We start from the raw sequence: 24674 nt of genomic DNA, 5'->3' as shown, positions 1-24674 counted from the left end.
AAAGAATATATACATCACACGCATAGAACGTGTATGATCTCACTTGTTATGTAGGAACGTTCTGTAATTAGCAGCAAGATTTAATTCTGGCATGCTTAAAGATCTTATGAGGGTCTTCCAAATATCAGGCAGAATTAATCCTTGGTTTCTATTTAAGTTATGATTAGAACAGATCACTGTTATGGCTTCTTTTATGATTCGGGAGCGAAAATCCTCTAAGTAGGGCATGGAGCTTTTGTCCCATTGTATGGTATGGTTTGTCCTGGAGAAATGAAATGCTAACCCCTGAGTTGTCATCTCTATTATTATTATATTGTCTATGTCTCCTACTTGTTCCTTTTTTCTGATTTCAAAACTTCTAGAGGTCTGACCAATGTAGTTTAATCTGCACGAACAGAGGATATTGTAGACTCCATCATATTTGAAGAAAGGATGACTGTCTTTCGGAGATCTTAAGAATTGGCGTATGATCTTTGAAGGTTTAAAAGCCACTCGTATTTCATTTGGCTTGAGGAGTGTAGCAATCTTATTGGAAACTGACCCCGTATACGGAATCGCGATAGTGTAATTATAATGTATTTCTTCAGGCTGTCATTGTGGGGAGGTCACAGAAAAGTATCTTGTGGATCAATTTTCTTGGGTGACCATTGTCTATAAGGTTTTTTGATATCAGGGATAGTTCATCTCTGAGGTCTTTATCTTCTGTAGTGATGAGAGAGGCTCTATTTTTTAGCATGTGTATGATGCTTAGTTTCTGAGAAATGTGGCGTGAAGAAGTGAAGTGCAAGTATCGACCTGTGTCGGTTGGTTTGCGATAGACTGTAAGGCTGATGCATCCATCCATTTGTTTCTTAATTAAGGTGCCCAGAAATGGTAATTGATTTTCTTTCTCAAGTTCTAATGTGAATTTAATTTTGTGATGGAAGGAGTTGATCTTGGTAAGAAAATCAAACAGATCCTTTTCTGTGTTTTTTCATACAATGAAAATGTCATCCACATATCTCTACCACACTGTGGGTTTAGGGTCTAGTTGAGATAAAATTTCACTTTCAAGTTTCTCCATAAAGAGATCCACACAAGGGAGTGAAAGAGGGCTGCCCATTGCAAGGCCTGTTGATTGTTGGTAAATCGTTTTATTCCATAGGAAGAAATTAGATTTTAAGCAATGATGGAAAAGAGAAGTAATGTTTTGAGGGAAGAGGGTTCTCAAAATGCTGATTACTTCATCTACTGGAATATTTGTAAATAATGATGTAACATCCAGGCTTGCAAGAAGGTCTGTATTGAAGATCAAGATATTACTTAATATTTCAACGAAATGTTGTGAATTTCTTATGTAGGTATCCGAAGTACGGATGTGTGCCTTAAGGAGACCTGCGAGGTGTTTCGATAATAAATAAGTGGGAGAATTAATTCCATCAACTATAGGGCATATCACTATTCCATTTTTGTGAACTTTGGGAGAGAGACATATAGTCTTGGCATTAGTGGATGCATTGACTTTAATCTTCGTTTTAAGTCTGTTGGCCAGCTGTCCATATTGCGTAACAAGTTGATAGTATCATTGTGATTCTTTATTGTGGGGTCTGAATCTAAAACACAGTAGGTAGATGTATCAGAGAGTAAGTCTGTGATCTTTTCTTTGTAATCTCTGGTGTTTAAGACCACTGTAGAGTTCCCTTTATCAGCTTTTAAGATGATGATCTCTTTATTTTCTTCAACCTAAACATAACTCTTTTGTCTAGAGAAGTGATATTTTTGTTTGGAGCGCTTGAAGAATAGAGAATGATAGTGCTTTTTAGTCTGAGATCATTAGCTATGGGTTCCGGTAATGACGAAACTGCATTTTCTATGTTGCATATGATGTCAGCTTTAGGAATTTGTTCAGGGGTAATTGCAAAGTTGAACCCTTTCTTAAGTAAACTAATGTTACAAAGCTATATTGTCTCGCTATGCTTTTTCTCAACTGTTAGATCTGTAAGTTAAAACAAGTTTGAACCCTGTTTTGTATACTGTTAATCAAGAGATTTTGCCAGTTTGTCTTATTCCATATAAACATATTCAATTGACTCTCCATTGTACCAACCTTGGAATATTCTGCTGTCTATTTTATTATGTAATTTACCATTTTCTCTATAAGTAAAATATTTCAGCTCTTTAGGCACAAGTTCTAAGGTTCTTCCTTGTAAATGCAGTCAATGTTTTTTAGAATCTGCCTATTTTAATAATTTTACTCTTTTTATTTGCTAGTTTTCATGCCAAAATTCTTGTAGCATATTCAGTTTACAGTATTGAAGACTTGCACTAGATTTATTTAGGAGTAATAAACTACTGAATTTGAATACCTTTATCCTTTTGTAGTTCATCCAAGTGCAGCTTCTTTGTATATATGTGTATACTCCAGATGATGTGAATATGAATTCATTTCCATCACACCTAGATAGGACAGTTACCTAGAAGGGCTATGATTGCAAATGATTCAGTGTGTAGGCAGTGTAGAAGGAATGAGGAGAGTTTTTGGGTGTATGGAGGGAATTTCAGGGAAGATTGGATTTGTATAAGAGGGATGGACTATACTTGAATGCATTTGGCATCAGCAGTCTTGCTGATAAATATTAATTGATATAAGACCTAACACAGAGTCAGGGAAACTGAATTTTGATGGGAGGAATGGTGAGAATCTATGTGTAAGAACGACAATGTAAGATAACTGTGTTAATAATGGCAGTGGTTATTATTATTATTGAAATGATTATGAAGAGACAATTCTGTGTTCGTCCAGTTTGGATCTTTCAATCATGTGTAATGATGTCGGCATAAGTAAGGAACTAGATAAGAACAGAGATCTGCAAATTGTTGAACTGTCATGCAGATCACAGATAAGTGTACAAAGGAGCATATAGGTAATTTATTATGTTTCTACATGAATACTAGGAGATACAGAAACAGAGGAGTAGAGTTTGTTGCCTTTGTTAATATGAGGGTGGTCTAAAAAGGTGATCTAAACCGGGTCTTTTCTCACAAATTTTTTAGTCTAGTCTGGTTAAAAGATCCGAATAATATTCTCTGGTTAATTTTCAAGATAATTAATAAAAAAAATGCCTTTAAGCATCCCAAAACACCGATGCCATGACCTTTCCTGCTGATGTTACCAACTTTGTCTTCTTTTGCACTAAACAACCAGCTTCTGTCCACTATTTTGACTGCTGGTTGGATTGTGTAATGGTGAATCCAAGTCTCATCCATAGTAATAAATTGATGCACAAAATCAGTTTTATTCTTGTTAAAATGGTCCAAGCACTGTTCAGAGATTTTCATGTGAGTGCATTTTTTGATCTGCTGTGAGCAAGGCTGACACCCATCTTGTGCAAAGCTTTTTCATATGCAATTCTTCATGCAAAATATATCCTACGTTCTTTTGAAATGCCTATAGTCTTAGCAATTTCATGCACTTTAACTCACCGGTCATCCTGTGCACTTGATCAATGATTTCTGGTGGGTGTTGCATTTTTTGGACGTCCTTCACATAGATCATCTTCAAGGCTGGTACGGCCATGTTTAAACTCGGCAGCCCATTTCTTAATTGTCGAAAATGAAGGAGAAGAGTGCCCATAAACTTTTATGAACTGACAGCTGTTTCAAATTCTTAAAGACCAGGCAAGGTTTCTTCCTGGTTTCTAATGAAAACCAACCATTTGAAACAGCTGTCAGGCCAGTGAAACTTTATCAAAATGGACCAGTAGGAGGCGAATATATGGGTGCTGTCATAGCGGGCATGTCTCCTATTAGGTCTGTCTAGGGCAACTCGTAAATACCAGCATGTGCATTCCCATAATGTTCAGATTTCATACGAAACGCTTATAGTTTCTGTATTCAGCTTTGAAATAATGCTGGATTTAATGTCCACTTGATTTTTATAAATTTTGCATCGCTGAAGTGAAGCCTTTTGGCTCTTTATTTTAGTAAATACTTTTACGCACCGACTGAGAGTTTGCTTACGAAAAACGCACCTCTTTGATGTTTCAAGTTCCTTAGTAGTGAGAGTTTTTGCTCTCTTAAGGTTTCTGCCTGGTCTCTGACAAAAAACCAACCAGTTTGAAAACATCTGTCAGGCCAGTGAAACTTTATCAAAATGGATCAATAGAAGGCGAATATATGGATGCTGTCATAGTGGGCATGTCTCCTATAAGGTCCGGCTAGGGTAACTAGTAAATACCGGCAAGGGTATTCCCGTAAGCTCTCTTGTCAAATTTCATATGAAACTTCTATAGTTTCTGTATTCGGCTTTGAAATAATGCTGGTTTTAATATCCACTTGATTTTTATAAACAGTTAATTAAGGTAATGTGGAGAGCTTGCAGGATGATTTAAATAGGCTGAAATTATTGGCAATACACAAGCCAGTTTATTGTAGAAAAGATGCCAAGTTATGCATTTTGGAATACAACGATTACAATCAATGTACCATATTAAGGGAATTACATAAGGAAATTGATGAAGCCAGGGATTTGGGTGTACTAGTAGATAGTTGGAGGGTACACCGCTATAGTAGCCAAGGGCAGCTCACTTGGTTATTGAAAACACTGACAAACAGAGATAAGGGAGTTATTATTCCTCTTTATAAAGCTTTGATAGAACCACAGATTTTTGTGCTCAGATCAGGTCACTCTGATTTCTTGGGGATGAGGAAGTAATGAAGAGATCAGAGATGAGTCACCAAAATGGTGAGTGACCTGTAAAATGCTTTCTATTTGGTTCTATTGACATTTTTGGGTTGCAAAGATTGATTGATAGGTGATAAAAAAGAGATATGGTAGAAACAAAGTGCAAATATTTCCTCACTTGACTAGAGGGGCAGGACAAGAGGTCATTCCTGGACGTTGGGTAAGAGCATGACTAGCAAGCTTGTGGGGACAAGAATTTTCACTTTGAGAGTGGTGAATGAATGGAATGCGTTGCCAGAGTCAGTTGTGAGTGAGATTTATTATTATCTCACCCTCCATGGAGTCGACAGACTCATTGTGGGTGGTTCATTCAACTGACAACATATTTATCATATAGAATCTAAAAGTCCTTAACACTCCTGGCATTAACAACACATTCTGGTAATGCATTCCATTCACTGACAATTCTCCACGTAAAAAATCTACTCCTCACACCCTTCTTCACCACACTTTTACATAACTTCCAGGAATGACCTCAGGTTCTTCCCCTCTCACCTTCTACTCTTTTTATAATCCCCTCTGGATTAATCTGATAAAAACCTCTTAATAACTTAGATGTCTCTATCATATCACCTCTCTTTCTCCCATCCACAAACTCTGCAATCCACATCTCTTCAACCTTTCTCCATAGCCAGCATTCCAAACTCCTGATATTGTCTTATTCACTCATCACTGGACCCTCTCCAATGTCTACACATCACATTGAAAACAGGTGACCAGATCTGAGCACAATAGTCCAAGTGTGGTCTGACCAGTGCCTTATACAGTGGCACAATCACTTCCCTATCCTTGTATGTTAGAGTACTTCTTATCATAGCAGCACTACGATGTGCAACCTTTGCAACCCTAGCAATAGCCCTCTAAACCTCAGTCTATTGTCAACCATCACTCCCAAATCTTTAATCTCATCCACTTCCTCCAGTACGGCACCATCGATATAGTGCACAGCCCTATATTTCTGCATTCTAAAAAGCAACACCTTTCACTTATTGATATTAAAATTACAACCCTACTCTTTTGTCCAAGTATGTTTGTGTGTTAATAGATTCAAGGAGAGGTATTATAGTTATTGTGTGGGTAGCGAGGGTGTTCGGCGATGTGCCTTTGGACTTGACAGAGTCACCCGAATAATAATTATAAGATTTGATTCTGGCATTTTGTGAAGTCTGATATCTCATACCAGAGAATGTCAAAATTTGAAGTCCATCTTTACGATCTTCTGTTGCTCAAACTTTCCTTGTCCCATTCAGTGGATTTCTATCGCCATTACAACCATGGGCTCACTGCCCATTGGTGTTTGATGCCTTCTTCACTATCTTCTTCCACCTTTCTTTTTCCAGTGCACAGTGTCGCAGTTTTTGTACACCCATTCCACACCAGTCTTTTATATCGTCTATCCATTCTCTATATGGTCTACCTCTTCTGTTTAAACCATCCATAATACCAAACACAAATGTCTTTATCTTCCGGTCCTCACTCATTCTACAGATGTGTCCAAATAATTGCAGCTTCCATTTTATAATCTTCTGCATTAGATTCTCTTTTGGTTGTATCTTCTGATAGAGCTCTTCATTTGTGATTTTCTGTACTCATCTATTCTTAGACTCTTCCTGTAACAAGTTCTTTCAAATACCAAAATTCTTTTTCTTGATTCCTTATTTATTACCCACGTTTCAGATCCATACAGTGCACTGCTAAAGATGCATGTTCCCAGCATTCTTAGTGTTGTTTGCAGGCTGATCACTTTACTTTTCCAGATGTTATCCATGGCCTTCAGATTTGCTCTTCCCTTTGCAATCCTGATCTTTATTTCTTTTTTACGGTACAAATCATATGTCATTTTACTTCCCAAATATGTGAATTGTTCTACATTTTCTGTATCAATTCCATCCACTTGTATCTTTTGGAATTGATAGAAATAGATCCAAATACAATTATCGTCGTTTTTTCCAAGTTCATAACAAGTCCAAATCTCTTCCCTTCACCATTTAACAGTTTCAGTGTTTTTTGTAGTTCTCTTTCGACTTCTTCAATAATAACAATGTCATCTTCAAATCTCAGATTATTAATTCTCATCCCATGTACCGATATTCCTTTTGCATCTTCCTTCATTTTATCCATTGCTCTTTCTAAATGTGCGATGAAAATGCTTGGTGATATTGGGTCCCCCTGTCTAGTACCTCTGCTTGTTCTAAACCATTTCCCCAAATCATCACCTATTCTAACTGCTGCAATTGCATTCTTATAAACATCTTTTAATATAGCTATTAGTTTTCTATCAATTCCATTTGATTTTAGTACTGCTAATGTCCCTTTCTGGTCAATATCAAATGCCTTCTGAAAATCAACAAAGCAAGTATATATGTTTTTGTTTTTTCTCCTAGCTTTCTTTGCTATTCACTTTTGCCATTGTTAACATCTGTTGAATTTTAGTTCTATCTTTCCTAAATCCTGCTTGCTTATCTGCAAAGTATGCTTCCTGTTATGTTCTCAATCTTTCTGTCAATATCATCATCATCACTTTACCAATGTGACTTATGAAGGCAATTGTTCTATAATTTTGACATTCTAGTTTATTTCCTATTTTGTATAATGTCATTAATATTGATTTTACCCACTCCTCTTGTGTTTTCTCTTCTTTCCATACCATATTACATAGTTGGTGCGTTTCTGTAACCATACTTTTGCCACTGTATTTAATCATTTCTCCAGTGATTTTATCGTTACCAGGACTTGTGTTTTAGCCATCCTGTTGCTTTTTCTACCTCTCCTCTTAAAATGTCCATATCATACTCATTACCTGGTGGTGATATCTGCTTCAATTCTTCAGTCAGTTTTCCAAAGCCATCTAAATCTAGATTTTTTTCATATAACTCACTACACTATCTTGTCCACTGCTGTACAATTTTTTCTTTATTCATCAATACTTAGCCTTTTTCATCTTTAAATTGTGGTCTGTTTTGGTTGTCACCTTCTATTAATGGTTCTAATCATTTTGTATACATCCCTTATTTTATGCTCTCCATAGTACTGTTCTATATTATTGCATTGGGCTTCTAACCATTTCATCTTATCCATTCTGGCTGCTTTTTTCACCTCATTACACTTTCTTCTATATTGCTCCTCTATTTGTTCTGATGTATCCCTTCTTATCTTCAACATTCTTTTCTCCTGTACTAACATCAGTGTTTCTTGTCTAATCCATTTCTTCTTGATCTTCTTTTCTTCTGGTACTGTTTCATCATCTGCATCTTCTATCACCTTCATTACTCTTTTCACTCTTAGATTCGAATTTTTTTCTTTGTCCACACTTAAGTTTCTATTCTAACACTGTTCTGTACCTTCTTCCTATTTCTGCTTCATTTATTCTTGCTGTATCTCTTTGTTTCTGATGCGTTTATATTTTCTTTTTAATTTCAACTTGATCTTTGCAATAACTAAATTATGATCCGAGTCTATATCTGTTCCTTGAAAAGTTCGACACTACTGTACTGATGTTATCTGTCTTGTTTTCATAATCATATCAATCATGTTCTTGGTTTTCCCATCGTTTGATCGCTACGTCCATTTTCTACACTCCTGTTGCTGGAATCTTGTGTTACAGATCATCATGTCGTTGTCCACAGCAAATTCTAACATTTTTTCACCTTGTTAATTTCTTTCTCCAAAACCATATTTTCCCATAACTCTTTTCCAACCATCATTATCTATTCTGACTTTGGCATTCCAATGTCCTTCAATAATTAGTACATCTTGCTTTAGTATTGTTTCTGTTGTCTCTGTCAGATCTCTGTAAAATAAGTCAATATCCTCATCTATACCTGTATTGAGGTTTAAGTGCTGTGAAGAATTCATGTTAGAGATTTAATGGAATATTAACAGCACTGAGAAAGGATTAAAACTAATTTTAATACTTCCAATATTGCATCTCCGTCACAGAGACATCTTTGGGGATTACAAAAACTTTTTGTAACAACACACACAAATACAATACAAAGTGAAAACAAAGTCCCATATAGGTGGTGCGCCCTCTATGGGCATTTGCAGGTGGCCTGGGATGTAAAGAGGGATCTCTGATCATTAAAGTTTCCCAAATTTTGGGAAGTTTAATGCAACCGTATTTGTTTATATTAGGTTGCATTAAACTTCCCAAAATTTGGGAAACTTTAATTATCAGAGACTCCTCTTTACATCCCTGCAAATGCCCATAGAGGGTGCACCACCTAGATAGGACTTTAGTTTCACTTTGTATTGTATTTGTGTGTGTGTTGTTACAAAAAAAGTTTTTGTAATCCCCGAAGATGTCTCTGTGATGGAGACGAAATATTGGAAGTATTAAAATTAGTTTTAATCCTTTCTCAGTGCAGTTAATATTCCATTAAACCTCTAACATGAATCCTCATCTATGCTGTCAGATGTGGGTGCATATATCTGGGCTATTGACATATTAAATAGTTTTGCTTGAAATATTGCTACAATGATTCGTTCATTGACTAGTTTGTAGCCCAACAGTGCTCCTGTAACTCTTTTGTTAAGAAGGAAACCAATTCCTGCTTTATGCTTGGTGTCATACCCTGACCATATGACTTCACATCCATTTATCTCTCCTAATGATGTCCACATCTCCGCCAGTCCTAGTATATCACACCACTATCTCTTCATTTCCTCACGAAATAATTCTAATTTTCCTGAGATCCAAAGTGTCTGCGCATTCCATGTTTTCCTACTGACAATAGTTCTGTTAGTTTCTGTTTCCTTTCAGTATCCCACTTTTCATTCCAACCTCAATCACTCGTTTGGTATCGCGGGCCTTGTTGATCCAGCTGATGTCCAAGTTGGCATGTTTTAGCTGTTGATCGTATAGGCATCAGATAACAATCATGTTCTTTCTTTACATCAGAGCATTGACACTCATTTGACTGACCTTCCTCCTTTATCCAGGTTTGGGACTGGCATGAGACCCCTAAGGATTCCATGGCTGAGTTTAGATTTCTGTGGTAACTATTATAGGGTCAGGTACTATATACTTGTCTGCTGCTTGAATGGCAGTTAAACCTTCTTTTCCCCTGCAGAGGCCATTGAATGCAACTTCTGCTTATTCATGCTGCCATCTCTTTTAGAGGCAGATATTAGTATTGTAACATCACCCAAAGATAAGAGTATTTTTTGCTTCCCGAATTCCTACATTAATAATCAGGGTAAAGTATCTTCAACATTATAAAGAACTGCACACTACATGTCTCTTGTATTCATTTGTCAGAAAGATGTCAAAAGAATCCTGAATAGCTTGGTTACCAACAAGTCTTCTGTACCTGATAGTATGGCTCTCCAATTGTGCTTAGAACTTGTTCTCCTGCACTTGCACTTATCCTGTAACATCTTTTTGGTCATTCAAACTCATCTGGCATCCACCTTTCATCATGGAAACTAATCTATATCCAATCAGTCCTGAATATAGTAAACATCATTAGGTCATTGACAATCAATTCTTTCTTCTCATAGAAGATAACTAGTTTATCATAGACCACCAATATGAACTTCAGCATGCTTTGTGATGTTTTTTGTGGTTACTGTAGAACTTTTAAGTTTTTAAGCCTTTTTGTCAGGTCTGGCATTGAGTGTGCCATCTACCACCCTTCGCAGCTTGGTTGCCAATTTCCTCTCTGGTCATACATTGGATCTATATCTATAAGTATCACTTCAACTTGAATAAAGTAAGTAACTTAAAAGTATCAGCTACTACTTTTAAAATTTTAGCTTCAAATTTTTATTTTTAACTCTTTCTAGCTCTTTTTTTTTTTTTTTTTTTTTAAAGATTTAGCTGTTTTTAGTAATTTTCATTTGGCAACACTAACCCCTGGTTACTTCCATCACATGGTGTTTCAGATAATTATCCCTTAATAACTATAAATTCCATTTCCTTTTTTGCGACATGTCCTTGCCTCCTTCCAAGTGTGACCCCCCCCCCCCTTCTTTCTCCGTATTCTCCATATATTGAAAAATTGCTTTTACATCAATTTTGAAGTCTCCCATGATAATTGCTCTGCCCTCACTCATTGTACTAATCTGCTGATGCATGTTGTCCACATATTCTTCTCTGCCCCAGGTCTATGCAGCAACAAACAATATATTTTGTAGTATTGGCTTCTATCTCACACCAGACAGCCTCAAATAAACCATTTCTTTCAAATCTACAATCTTCCTTGAATTTTTTTTGTTGGTTAAAGTTCTTCACAGCTATTATTAATAATACCCCTCCTCCTACCCCTATTTCCTCTATCTTCTCTGAAAATGCAGTATCCATTGCATTCTATCTCTTTAACTGCATGATTCTCTGATAACCAGGTCTTAATGATGGCAATAATTTTTTGACCAATGCTTAAAAGTCCTCTCCTTTATTTCTGATACTTCGGGCATTTGTGTGCATGCATTTCAACATCCTCTTGGGCCCACAATTACCCTCACATAATGTACTTGCCTACTCATTCAGATTTGAAACCTGGGAAACTGCACTCATACTTATCTATCCCAGGGGTGGCTAGTTCCACATGGTCATTCCTTCACTTACACTCATGTAAGGTAGTTGCAAGATAAATGCCCTAAAACATTAAACATCCTTCTCACCCTATCTTCCACATTTTGGGGGTGCTAGATAATGATCAAAACTTAAAGGTCACAAGTTTATTTTTCTGCCATCGAGAGAGAGAGAGTACACTGGAATGGCTATACCCTATTCACCAACAGAATTGCAACTGGAGCATTTCCAGCTCTGCCTATTCCTGGTCTGTCTGCCTCAATATGCAATCTATTCCTTTACAGACTGTTCATTTGCCTCAACTGTATCTTGAGCTAAATAAACTGTTATATGCAACAAAAATAAAATCCCTGCATGTACAGATTTTCCCATCATCCATGATGGAAAATTCTTTACAGCACTCAGCATACTGCCATAAAACTTCAGATTTGCAAATAAAAGCTCTCTTAGAAGCTCTAGATGTTAGGATAGACAGCTTAGCACAGATGTCACGAAATATACTACCATTGGCATTTATTTGTGCCACCATGCAACTTTTCTTTCTGTAAGCTACCAAAATATTTGACCTTTCCCATTGTCTACTAACAGTTCTTGCAAGCATACAGGAAGGAATACTGTGATGTTGTGTCTGTGAACACTGATTGCTGAAAATCAGAGGACTTCGCAGGATCTTGTGCTGTTTTTTCCAACAGAATTATATCTGCTCAAATCCCACTAGAATGTAACAAGTTTGCAGCTATGTTGTGTCCAATAGAGATTGCACGAAAATACCTTAATCGATAACTTCCACTTTGTTTCCCCTGGCATGTTGTAACTGAGCATTCTACAACAGTTTTCTGTGTTTATTTTTTCTTTCTCAGTCTTTATCAAATGGTTTGTGTTTGCACTTACCATTGATTTAATCTGAATGTGCATTATACTTCTGTCTTTTTTGAACTGAGGACCTTAATTCATTTTCTTTCACTGATTTAACTTTGTTTTTATTGGAATTTCTTTCATAATTTTTAGCTTGTGTTTTATTCTTTTTTACTCCCAAACTTTCTTTTTGGGTTTTTATTTAACAGTTTCATATACAAGAGGCCATAAAGCCTATAGCAGTTAAACGCTGCATGGCCTTGATCAAGAGCAGGGTAGTTTGTTGATGTTCCTTTTGAAGAGCCGGAGACGGTAGTCTTTGGTGAATACTTCACCTGGAAGGCTTTCAGATGAAGATGGAATGAAAGGTGATTGGGAGTAGCAGGTTCAGTGAGTCAGTAGTTCATCTGTAAAAGGATGTTCAATGGCTGTTGCGTGTCGATGTAATTTTAACAGAGATGGGTTGCATGATTGATGCTTTTCTTCTGAACAGTGTCCATGAAAATATATTGTACTCAACAAGAAATTATATTCTTGTTTTAAGCAAACACAGTTTGTGCACAAAGTATTTTCTTAAACTAGTCTACTACTCATAAATAGAGGCTGTCAGCTTCATGTCAATTGGCTATGTGTCCCATGTTGTTTCTACATTATGGGAAGGGCTACTAACTAGATAGGTTTCAATATCTATTGAGGTCTCATCAATAGGAGTCAGACCAAAGAGGATATCAAGATTGAATCAATATGGAAGTTATATATTTTCTATTTATAAGTGATAAACCATATTATTAAATACATAGCAGTTTAGAGATAGTTGTAGAAGTTTTACTGCTGGATTACAAAGTATTTATATTCTTGCTTTAATCTTTTACCCAAGCATAAAGGAGGTGAAAAGTGTTAGAATTAAGTCACATTCAGAAAACATAGGTATGGAGGAGATGTAACAACGAGTATTACCAAAACTGAAATATCATGCAAAAAAAAAAAAAAAAAAATTGTCACTTCTTAAAAAAAGAATACACAAACACGAGATGCATATTTGAATTACATAAAAAGTTCCAGTAAGGACTCCACTTTTTTTCATAGTTACAGTGCAGATTTTCAATTAATGTTACTATAGAAATGATTTTAAAGTCCTTTAGTTTATTTAGGAAAAAAAGTCACTGTGCAGTTGTATAATTGAAAAATCACTGCATGATAAAATTGTTTGAAGTTCTTTCTATAACCTTTCTGTTTAAATTCACATAAATAATTGTTTTTAACTTTGCATTCTTTTTAATGCAAAGTGTTTTCAGGATACATGTTATTTCTGAGGGACTTTATGCTGATTTTATATTTGGATAACTGAGTTATTGGCATCATTCATTATTTTAATAATCCTCTAATCAACTAGCTTCATGTTCAGTTCCTTTTATGGAAGTTTGATGTAATGAGTATCCTGAATGGGAATAGTTTTATGTAAAGACCATTTGTCCATTTGCATTTGTATTTTTCTGTGTATCACCATTTTTATTTCACTATAAAAAGCAATGGTGATACACAGAAAAATAAGCAGTATTAAGTACCGCCAGTGTAAAATGAGTGCAACACTTCTTTTTTTATGATTGCCTAAAATTATGCCACAATGAAGGTTATTTATGTTTCATTTGGAACACAAACCAGGGACTACTGGCTGTTCCAACTTTATTTTATTATGAGGAATTCTAAAGAACAGTAAAAAATCTAGTGTGTGTCTTTTCAAAATCTGTTTTTTTTTCTCCCCACTGATTGCTGATGAATTTTTAGCCTACTTATTGTGGAGTCAAATCTATACAGGATCATCATTAACTTGCATTGTGATCATGTTTATGCTCTCAATGTGCATAATTCCTCTGTTGTAATTTATTTATAATACTTCCTCCTATTACACTTAATTGCTACATTCAAATTGCTTTGCATTCATAATAGTGGTCATATTTTAAATTTAATAACTTGAATTTTGTAGAATATGGATTGCTGGGGATGAAATTAATGAGATATGAAGTAATGTATTTCAAGTTAAGTAAAAAAAATACTTGCATAGACTGAGAAGAGGTTAAGCTTTGAATTCGCATCAGAAGCTTAGTCTCTGTAGTATGTTAACTAATATGCTCATAAGTTTGAAAGTTTGTTCTCATATGTATATATATGTATGTATATATATATCATGTACAAGTGGACCGGTTATCTGACAGGAATTTCAAAATATAGCTATTCTCACCAGTTGGACCGCATCGCCATCATCTTGACATCATCACGAACAAGGTACATTTTATATATATATCTAATTCCTAAGTAATTGTGATTAATCCTTTATCTCATAATTCATGAGCTCCCAGCCAACTTTCATTCATTTATCATCTTGCATTAATCATCCTGTTTTGTACTAACATCTCTATACTGTCATGAGGTTCTGTGAGTTTTGTTATGATCCTTTTCTCCCAGTTCAAAAACAGCATTATAAAGAATGAAACTCAATTTGCATGACTGTATGTTTTGAAAGTCCATTAATCCTGTTATGGCTAACATTTGTTTACTACTATTTGCAGTGGTTTGTTGTTGGTCATTATTAGCAGATTTCTATTTTTTTTTTTTTTTTTTTTTTTTTAAATCTTTCTTAAATATTGTTTCTAAGTTATATTTAAAGTGGATAATCACTACTAAATGAATGAATAATGTTTTATCCTCTTTTAATTATAAATTAATATATTTAGTGTTTTTGACTTTTTTTTTTTAAATCTAAAAAAGTGAACTAGAGTTTGCTTCAGGGTCAAACTATGTATTACAGAACCTCATGTCCTGTAAGGAATATGGAGAGTGGGCTAAGACTTCGGCTTCCATTATCATATCATTATATTCTAGAATAGTAACTAAGCAATAGTAAGTGGCTACTTGATTACTAAGCAAATCAATCCATTGGTATATAGCTTATATAACCAACCAATATAACCCTCTAAGTCAACTACGTTATGTTCTACATTGATTGCAAACTAATTTCACTTATTACAATGCTATCTGAATATAATTACTGATTGCAGGGTTAAACAGACTCCCTTCATCTCCCTGCCTTTTCATTGAAGAATAAGATAGAGGGAAAAATCTTACTGGAACAACTAGAGTGATCTGAAAGGTGAAAGAGGACAATTTTGCATCGATCCTGAACATGAGACAAAGTTCAACATATGGTGTGCAAGTATCGTGAATAGTCAGAAAGGTGAGAAGAAAGAAGAAACTTGCTGATGATAGATTTAAAATGCACATGTATATAGAAATTATATAAGATGGATGGTTATTCTAAAGGGCAGTAGTAATGTGAATGAAGAAAAAAACATTGTTTCTGTAAATTTGAAGATTAAAGGGGAGGATGACTTAGTGTTGGATGTTTCACAACAGATTTAAAGGGACATTGAGAGAATTTGATACCACTCCTTACCTGATGAATGGGCCCTTTGGTGTCAAAGCCAGATAAATGGGAAGAGGCTTCTGCTTAACTTAAGGGAAGTGGAGAACTGATTGGAGCTTTTGGTCCAGCATCCCGTCTTCTTGCCACCCACATTTAGTATCAATCTACATACTGAATAAGCAAAGGATGGTTTATACATTTGGGACTTAGCCATCCAAATTATACAAGGATGCACGTTATCTACACCGTTATTCATCTATATTGATCACATTATAAAGGAAATTGGTATTAAACCTGATATCAGAATTGGTGATGTTAATCTCAGCTCTTTACTTTACGTAAATTTTGTTATACTTCTATATAAATGCAGTACAAATCTGCAGGATTCCCTGACTTAATTGAATAAGTGTTGTAATAAATTTGGTATGAAAATCAGCAATAAAAAGACGATGAAAATAGGCAGAAATATTGATAACTTAAACTGTATCCTGAATGGAGAACCTATTGAACAAACAAAGCATTTCAATTTAGGAGCCATTTTTAGTGAAGATGGCAAATTAAATATGGAAATAGACAACAGAATTAGCAAAGAAACACTAAGAATTCAGAACTTGCATCCACTCAGTAAAGACAATTCTGCTTCTTTATGTTGATTTTGTATCGGTTTCATCACGTCTGTTTAACAGTAACTATTAAAACAAAGAGTAGGCATGTGATAAGGTAACCAAGAGAAATGCTGTTTAAAATGCTACAAATATATGATGTAAATAAAAACATAGTGAAATATTCCATGCTTAATAATGATAATTAAATACTTAATGAATTGACAGCTTACACTAGAAATAAATTAAATCAACTTTAATATATACTTTCCGATATTTCGGCAACGTCGCATTACCATCTTCATGGGAACTTAAGGTAAAGACAGGCGCACGCAAGTACTACATAACAGCAAATAAGAAACGAAGCGAGGAAGCTACCATTTTCCTAAACTCCTGATGGTGCCCCCCCCGGTGGGCTATATTAGGTGTTCTTGGCCTTTGGGCTGAAGTTCTTCTGATATATGTTTCCCAAATTTGGGGCAGTCTCATGCATCCAAATTTGTTGAGGTTTGGCATGTCCCTAAGGGCTGAGGATGATTCCATGAATAGTCTTTCATATTTGAACTTGCTGCGGTGTATTACTGTGACTTTCTTCCACCTTATTCTGTGGTGAGTATCCAGAGCATGGTCTGCAAGCCCAGAGTGGCTGCACTGGTGAAATCAGATGTAGTCCTTGTGTTCTGAGATTCTGATATTTGTGTAAGAAAACCTTACATTCCAACATAATGGTCAGTTTTGACATCTCCTCCTTATTCACAAATGTCCCCCTTAAAGAAACCTTAGAGCTAATCCAAGCTAACTTTTCTCCTGATATCTCAGCCCTATTTCAGTTTATAATTAACTCAGGCTATTTCGTTTGGCAGGAAAAATTCTACAAACAGATAGAGGGGACAGCCATGGATTCACCACTTTCCTCACCCTTGGCCAACTTCTTTATGGAGACTTTTGAAGAGAAAGCCTTAAACTCTGCCCCACAAAAACCTACCATATGGCTTCACTACGTTGATAATGTGTTCGCTATTTGGCCACATGGCCCGGATACACTTCTCTCCTTCTTAACACACTTAAACAACCAGCACCCTAGAATCAAGTTCACCCTGGAAAAAGAGAAAAACAAAACTTCCCCTTCCTACACACACTAGTCACCTGCCAACCTGATGGAACCTTGGTTTTCTCAGTTTATAGAAAACCACCCATATAGGCAGATACATTCACTAACACCCCCCCCCCCCCCCCTCACAACAATATGGAGTTAAGACACTATTCAACAGGGCAAAACTAATCTGTTCAAATGACCAAGCCCTAACTACTGAACTAAATCACATCCTTAACACTTTCTCAGCCAATTGCTACCCCCCCCCCCCTTCACAAAAGAGATTACTCTAAATCCATCACCATTCCTTACATCCGAGGCACCTCGGGAAAAAATCGGCAAAATCCTAAAAAACATGACTTGACCTCTTGTTACAGACCATATAGAAAATTGGCATCCCTTATCTGCTCCACTAAAGACCAACCACTCCCCCTAGACCTACCTGGTGTATACCATGTCTCTTGCAGCTGTAAATTGTCCTACTTTAGCCAAACAGGTAGGACAGCAAATATCAGAATCTCAGAACACAAGGACTACATCCGATTTCACCAGTACAGCCACTCTGGGCTTGCAGACCATGCTCTGGATACTTGCCACAGAATAAGGTGGAAGAAAGACACAGTAATACACTGCAGCAAGTTCAAATATGAAAGACTATTCATGGAATCGGCTTCAGCCCTTAGGAACATGCCAAACCTGAACAAATTTGGATGCATGAGACTGCCCCAAATTTGGGAAACATATCAAAAGAACTTCAGCCCAAAGGCCAAGAACACCTAATATAGCCTGCCAGGGGGAACCATCAGGACTTTAGGAAAACGGTAGCTTCCTTGCTTCGTTTCTCATTTGCTGTTATGTAGTACTTGTGTGCACGTGTCTTTATCTTAAGTTCCCATAAAGATGGCAACTTGACATTGCCGAAATATCGGAAAGTATATATTAAAGTTGATTTAATTTATATTTCTAGTGTACGCTGTCAATTCCTTAAGTATATAGTTATCATGTTTAACCAGCGTATAAGCCTTTCTACAAGAATTCCCATGCTTAAATTTTAATAGCTGACAATACATGGGAATGTATTGTCAGCTATTAAAATTTAAGGAGGTGCAGTAAGATGGTTTGATATGAATTCACATGTCAGACAAGGATGTATACTAGGTCTGCTGTTATTTTTTATTATGAAGGAAAGCAGCCTTAAATCTCATATCATCTAAACTATTTACAGTACTCCAGTATTGTCAGAATTTGTTATGGTCTTCTAAGACACTTTGTCAGTTCATCTAGATCTTGCTTAGTCTTCTTCTAAATCTTTTTGTTATCAACCTGGTACCAAACTGTTTTGCTAACCTCTCTACTCCCATTCTGTTTAGGTGACCATTACGACTTTAGATAAGCTCTTTTTACATCCTCAGTGCTAATAGTGCAAGTTCCTTCCTAATGTCTTTATTTTCCATATAATGTTGCCATTGATGCCACCTGTTCACTCCCCTAATTTTTCTCAGAACTCTCATATCTCTGGAATAGGATCAAGTGTTTTATACCTAACCCAGTTTTGAGATCCACAAGTTGAACTATGCTAGCACACCATTATTTATACAACTTATTTAGTTGACTCTTTATCATACCAGCTTTGCTTGTTCTGTTGTCTGTTTCCGTATTTAATTTGCATTTGATGGTCAACCTCTGTTTGGCCTGGACCCAGCTTGTTCTTATAGGGTTTTTTTTTTTTTTTTTTTTTTTTTTCACACAAAATTTCTTAAGCTAATTCTCTGGTATGCTTGAGTAGATCTTACATGGAACATTCTGTGTAATTTTCGCATTCAATTCTATTTCCCTTTTTATAGATTAGCACTGTGAATGGCATAATCTAGAAATTTGACCTTCTGATCACGCCTCCAGGGCAGTCAGTGTAAACTTTTACCTCTATGTTTAGGTATTTCTGGACATGTATAATCTACTCCAACTGCCTTTCCACTTTTCAGATTTTAATAGATTTTTCTTCTCTTAGTGTTAACATGATCTCTGATTGCATTCCTCTTGAATATTTTCAACACCATTTCGGTCACTTCCTATTTCATCTAGCAAAATTTGATAATTATTTTGTTGGGTTTTTTTTTATTGTTAGTTTCCATTTCATCTTTATCCTCTCTGATTCCTTTTTATTCAACTATGCTGCCATTTCCATGTATATCTTACAATTTATACCTATAAGGTTATTGACTTGATTCTTTTTAAAACAATAAATGATTACATTTTGAATTTTACATTACCCTTTTTCTAGAAAAGGGGTGATCACTTACTGTTTCAAATATTTTGTATACTCTTGTGTCCTGCAATGTAATACTTTTATTTTCTTTATATTCTCTCCATGTGAATTTGTGTACATCTTTCAGTAGCCTCAAGAATGTTTTACCATCTCAATATTAATCCTCTGTATTCTTACATGTGACTTTTGTTTACTTATACATTATTTTGCTTTCTTACATTTGTCTCTATATTCTCTTTTCCAGAACTACATCTTTAACTTCTTGAGTCCACCAGTTTGAATTTTTTTAATCCTTACAGGCAACTTCACCACATGCTTTTTGCTGAAGCAGTGTTTTTAAATAATATTTTTATATTTGAATCTACAATTTATACCTATAAGCTTGTTGACTTTCATTCTTTTTAAAACAATAAATGATTACCCTTTTTCTAAAAAAGGGGTGATCACTTACTGTTTCAAATATTTTGTATACTCTTGTGTCCTGCAATGTAATACTTTTATTTCTTCATATTCTCTCCATGTGAGTTTGTGTACATCTTTATAGTGGAACATGACTACTCTGACCTGAACAGAAATACAGCAGGTATACTTCCCCATTGTTATTAACTCTTTGCTTTTCTCCAGATTTTCACCAAAAATTTCTCTCTGGTATTCATTTCCTGTTCTGATGTTTACTTCTCTAACAGTGATCAGATTTTCATTTATGTCAGCTGGTTTCTGCAGTGACTTGAGAAATTTTTCCACTTCTTCCTTAGTAGAACCTTCTATAGGACATTAGGCACAGAGAAGACTTTTTCCAGTTCCCATGTCAGTGTTCATCCACATCACCCTACTTGATATTATCTGCCATTCAAGATTATCCTCATGTTTAGTGTTGAATGTTATAGCTGCTCCTTCCTTTCTCTGATCATTATTACCTGAATGTAACATCTTATAGCTTTTATTTAGAACGAACTTGCCTGTTTTTGGTTTATTTCTTTCAGTAATATCGATTATGTTGATGTTGTTCGTTTGTTATTTTCACTTCTTTTCCATTTATAATAGTCATTAATGGTACCATCATCAATTCCCACCTCAAATCATCAATTCCCACCTCCTACACTATCTGGAAGACACTCACCAAATAAACGACTGCCAGTATGGATTCTGCCACTGCTGATCAACAGGGGATCTACTCATATACGTCACCCATCTCCGGGTCTGGCACAAAGGCCTACTAGGCAAACTACCATCATTCGGCCTGACCCAGGACTTCTGTAGGTGGATTGCCAATTTTCTGTCTGGATGCACATTGTGTGATGGTGGATAGCTTCCTATCCTCGCACCACTCAATTAATGCTGGGGTCCCACAAGATTCTGTCCTCTCACCAACTCTGTTCCTGCTGTACATCAGCGACCTAGTGCAATTGACCTCCAACCTAATACACGGTTTTGCAGATGACAGCACACTACACTCCTCACTTGTATTTGATAAACCTTACCCTACACAACTCACCTCATCCTACAGAACATCAACCACCACCACCCTCAACTCTGATCTCCACCCCATCCTACAATGGGGTTCAGATAACCTCATAAATTTCAACGCCAACAAAACCCATTTCTGTGCTATTTCCCATAAAAAGAACAACTTTTTCCCAGTATCCTTTTCGACGATACCCAAATTTTCAGACAGCCTGAGATCTCGCTCCTCAGAATCACCCTTACATCAAACCTCTCCTGGCACAAACATATCTCAAACATTGCATCCTCAGCCTCATAAAAACTAGGATTTCTCTTCTGCTCAAGACATTACTTCACCCCTGAACAGCTACTAACATTATACAAGTCACAAATCCGCCCAACTATTGAATACTGCTCCCACATATGGGGTAGGGCCCCTAAAAGCTCTCTCAAAATGCTCGACTCAATACAGAGGAGGGCAATTAGACTTATCAATGATCCATCCCTTACCAACTCTCTCCCCCCACTTTCACACAGACGTTTGGTCTCTGCAGTAAGTATATTCTACAAATATTTCCATGGGAAATGCTCATCTGAAATAACATCAATAATTCCCCCACTCAGTACTAAGCTCATTGGAACATGTGCAACTGCTGCACAACATCCCTTCACGGTACACCTAGAAACAAACAGAACAAATTTCTTTTCCTCTTTCTTCATCCCTGTGACTGCTGCACTGTGGAACAGTCTCCCACCTGCTGTGTTTCCCAACAAATAAAATTTAAAGTCATTCAAATCAAATGTAAACAAATTCTCCTTTTCCAACCCACCACCCATATATGGCACTAATGTACTATAGGTTGACCAATCAACCTCCTGTGTATGGAACCAAACAATATAAATTGTTAGTCATGTATCTTGTAGAATATATGAACATTATAAAAAATACAATTTAAAATATCTCAAAATTTTTTTCCCCTTTCCTTTTCTCATCTTTACCTGTTCCAGAATTAATGGTCTCAAACACTTTTAAATACTTCTCTCCTTTGTGAGATTCACATGAGATAGTGATCGTGGCATCCAGAAAATCTTAATGAAACATTAAACTTTTGTTTTCATTCACTCAACACATTCATATTCTTAATTTTTTTTTTTGTTTGGAATTTCAGAATTATACTATTTTTATACTCTGTATATTTAATAAAAAATAAATTTGAAGAACTAGAACTTGAAGAGTTTTACCACTATTGCCAACATTACAAAGATTAAGAAGACCGTTACCATATAAATGTGTTGATGATTCTTTTTTTGCTTCATATCACTCTGCCTTCAGGTTTGTAGTTCACCACTGTCTGGCAGCTCTTGCTCTCTGGCACCACATTTGCATCACACATAAACTATTTTTAAATTGAGCAATCAAGTATAGTTTATTAATGTACACGATTACACTTGCTCAGCTGATTTTATTTGTATGCTGCAAGGCTTCTAAAAGAGAAAAATATAGATGTAGAGTGATGTCTAGTTTTTAGAACGGATTTACATTTGCAAAACATGCTTAACATGCAGAAGAAAAGTTGTGCAGAAAAAGCAGAACTTTTTTTTTTCCTGCCAATATTGGCAATTATCATTAAGAATAAAAATGCTATCCAATTGCAAAATTCTTGAGGAATGTCATAATATAGGAGCTGAAAATGTGTTAGTGCTAATTCTGAAAAAATACCTTACAGATATTTCCAAAAAGTAAAAGATATTTTCAATAGTACCTACCCATAGATGAATGACATTTGGAACATGTCCTGCAGAAAGGTAATAACAGAATTTGTATTTACCCTTACTGACCATATATCTTCCCACCTGATACTCATACAGATGTTGAGTTGGATTTGTTTAGCCATTGTTTTGGAGATGGTTGAGTGCATATTACATGATATAAATTTATCTTTCTTGGTATAGACTAGATATGGACTGATTTCAGATATGTTAAAATTTTCTGATTTATATACATAAGATTTTTTTATTTCCTGCTTTTTTTGGGTGGGGGAGGGAAAATCAAGGAATGCACTGAATGAAGTATGATGTTCAAAATTTGGAGGAAAATGAGATGGTTAGAAGAGTTTAGCATTGTCTTAAAATCACAGGTCCACGATTCCACCGTTTATGTGAGAACATAAAGTATAGAATCCAGGACAATTAAGTGAGGGAATATTGTAATCATTTGAATCATATATACATCTTTTTTTATTTTTTATTTATTATTTTTTTTTGTCAAATTTAGATTTAGTATATCAAAGAATTAAAGCTGGGGGATTTTGAGTCTGTTGTGATATTCTTCATTTTTATTTTGAACTGTGCATCTTGTAAGAAAAAAAAGGATTGAGTAAAGAACAAAAAAATTAAGTTTACTTCAAAGATACAATCTCTTTTTGCTGATTTTGTCCAAGAGACAAATAGGTGTTGAGACCAGAACACCAAAAGGAAGTCCTTTGAAATATGGGATTGTAAAAATTACCATATCCCCTTTGTTTTTGAGAAAGAAATCTTCTGTAGTAATGTGTGCCAACTTGTGATCTGAATTGTTCCTTGCAGAAGAAGCATTGCTAAAATTAAAAGTGAAAATTTGTTAAGAAAGCATTCTTTCCATAGCATTTATACCAATACATGATTAAGATGTCGGAGTGATTCGTGGCAATTTTGATGGGTTTAAATACACTATTTGGGTAAGATCATTGCTAATATCAAATGTTTTCATCACTTTTGTTGACTCTGGGTCATTTAATGGAAAATTTGGCACATTGAATTTGCTGATTGAACTTAAAAGAATGCACAAGGAAATTTTGTGCCAGAGAAGCTTGAAGGGGAAGAGGGATCTCTGCTAAGAAACTCTTGATATACATTATAGCAAACAATACCTGAAACACCTTTAATATTGACATAATCTTGGAAGAATTACTTCCTGGAAAAGATGATCAGTAGTTCATGTAGCAGATGCATAGTTATTATTATTAGAAAGGGTGTTTCTTGTTATTAGAATTTAGACCATGTATGCTGTAAAACGTTTTTTGTTTAGTTAACGAGTAAATCATAATAGACTAAGAAAATTATATTGTTTCAATCCTTACCCAAATGTAAGCAAAGTTTACACGTGAAGTGTCACCATGACTAGGCTACTTATATATAGAGGTTGTGGACTTCGCATCTGTTGCCTCAACATTCCATATTACAATGCACAACTCCTTTTAATCATATAATCCCATTCATCATGGGAAGGATTACTATTCACATTGGTTTAAATCTTTTATTCAGGCTTCAACAGTCAGAGCTAGGCCAGGAAGATACTAAGTTAAATCATTATGATGATTGTTTACATAATGCAAGTAGTAAAATAGTGTATCACCATGCTATTAAAATACTCTGGATTACAGGTAGTTGTAGAAAGTTTTTTACTTAGTTTCCAAATAAATTTTAATAAGAAAGTTATATTCTTTTATGCTTGGGTAAGGATTAAAACAAATATTTTCTTGTCTGATATAATTTGCTAGGTAACCAATGGAAAAACCTTTCTCTGACTAATCCAGAGTATTTGAATAATGTGATTAGGCACCATTTTACATGCATACTTACAATCTCTCACCCCCCCCCCCCTACTTTAGCCATAAATACTGTTACATCTTCACATCACATAAACCTTTAATCTATCAGTAAATCATTAACAGCTTTTAGCACATACAAACCACAT

At 35.5% G+C, this 24674-nt stretch overlaps 1 protein-coding gene across 11 annotated transcripts in view; it reads left to right on the top strand.

Annotated features, from left to right (window-relative positions):
• The window catches only part of RhoGAPp190 (Rho GTPase-activating protein 190), a 723033-nt gene that overhangs the window by 225499 nt on the left and 472860 nt on the right, over positions 1 to 24674 (top strand). For 10 of the 11 annotated variants that reach the window (XM_090410505.1, XM_090410503.1, XM_090410499.1 and 7 more), the window contains exon 7: positions 14343 to 14396. The exons of the other annotated variant lie outside the window; for it this stretch is intronic. In XM_090410505.1, the coding sequence (XP_090266631.1) occupies positions 14343 to 14396 (54 nt within the window). The remainder of the gene's footprint in view (positions 1 to 14342; positions 14397 to 24674) is intronic. 11 annotated transcript variants of the gene reach the window in all.

The sequence above is a fragment of the Typopeltis vanoorti genome, chromosome 20 (assembly GCF_054136105.1).
Source record: "Typopeltis vanoorti isolate ZY-2024b chromosome 20, IOZ_Tvanoo_1.0, whole genome shotgun sequence".
NCBI lineage: Eukaryota > Metazoa > Arthropoda > Arachnida > Uropygi > Thelyphonidae > Typopeltis > Typopeltis vanoorti.
The sequence above is the reverse complement of the archived record's forward strand: the minus strand, read 5'-3'. Positions and strand labels throughout refer to the sequence as shown.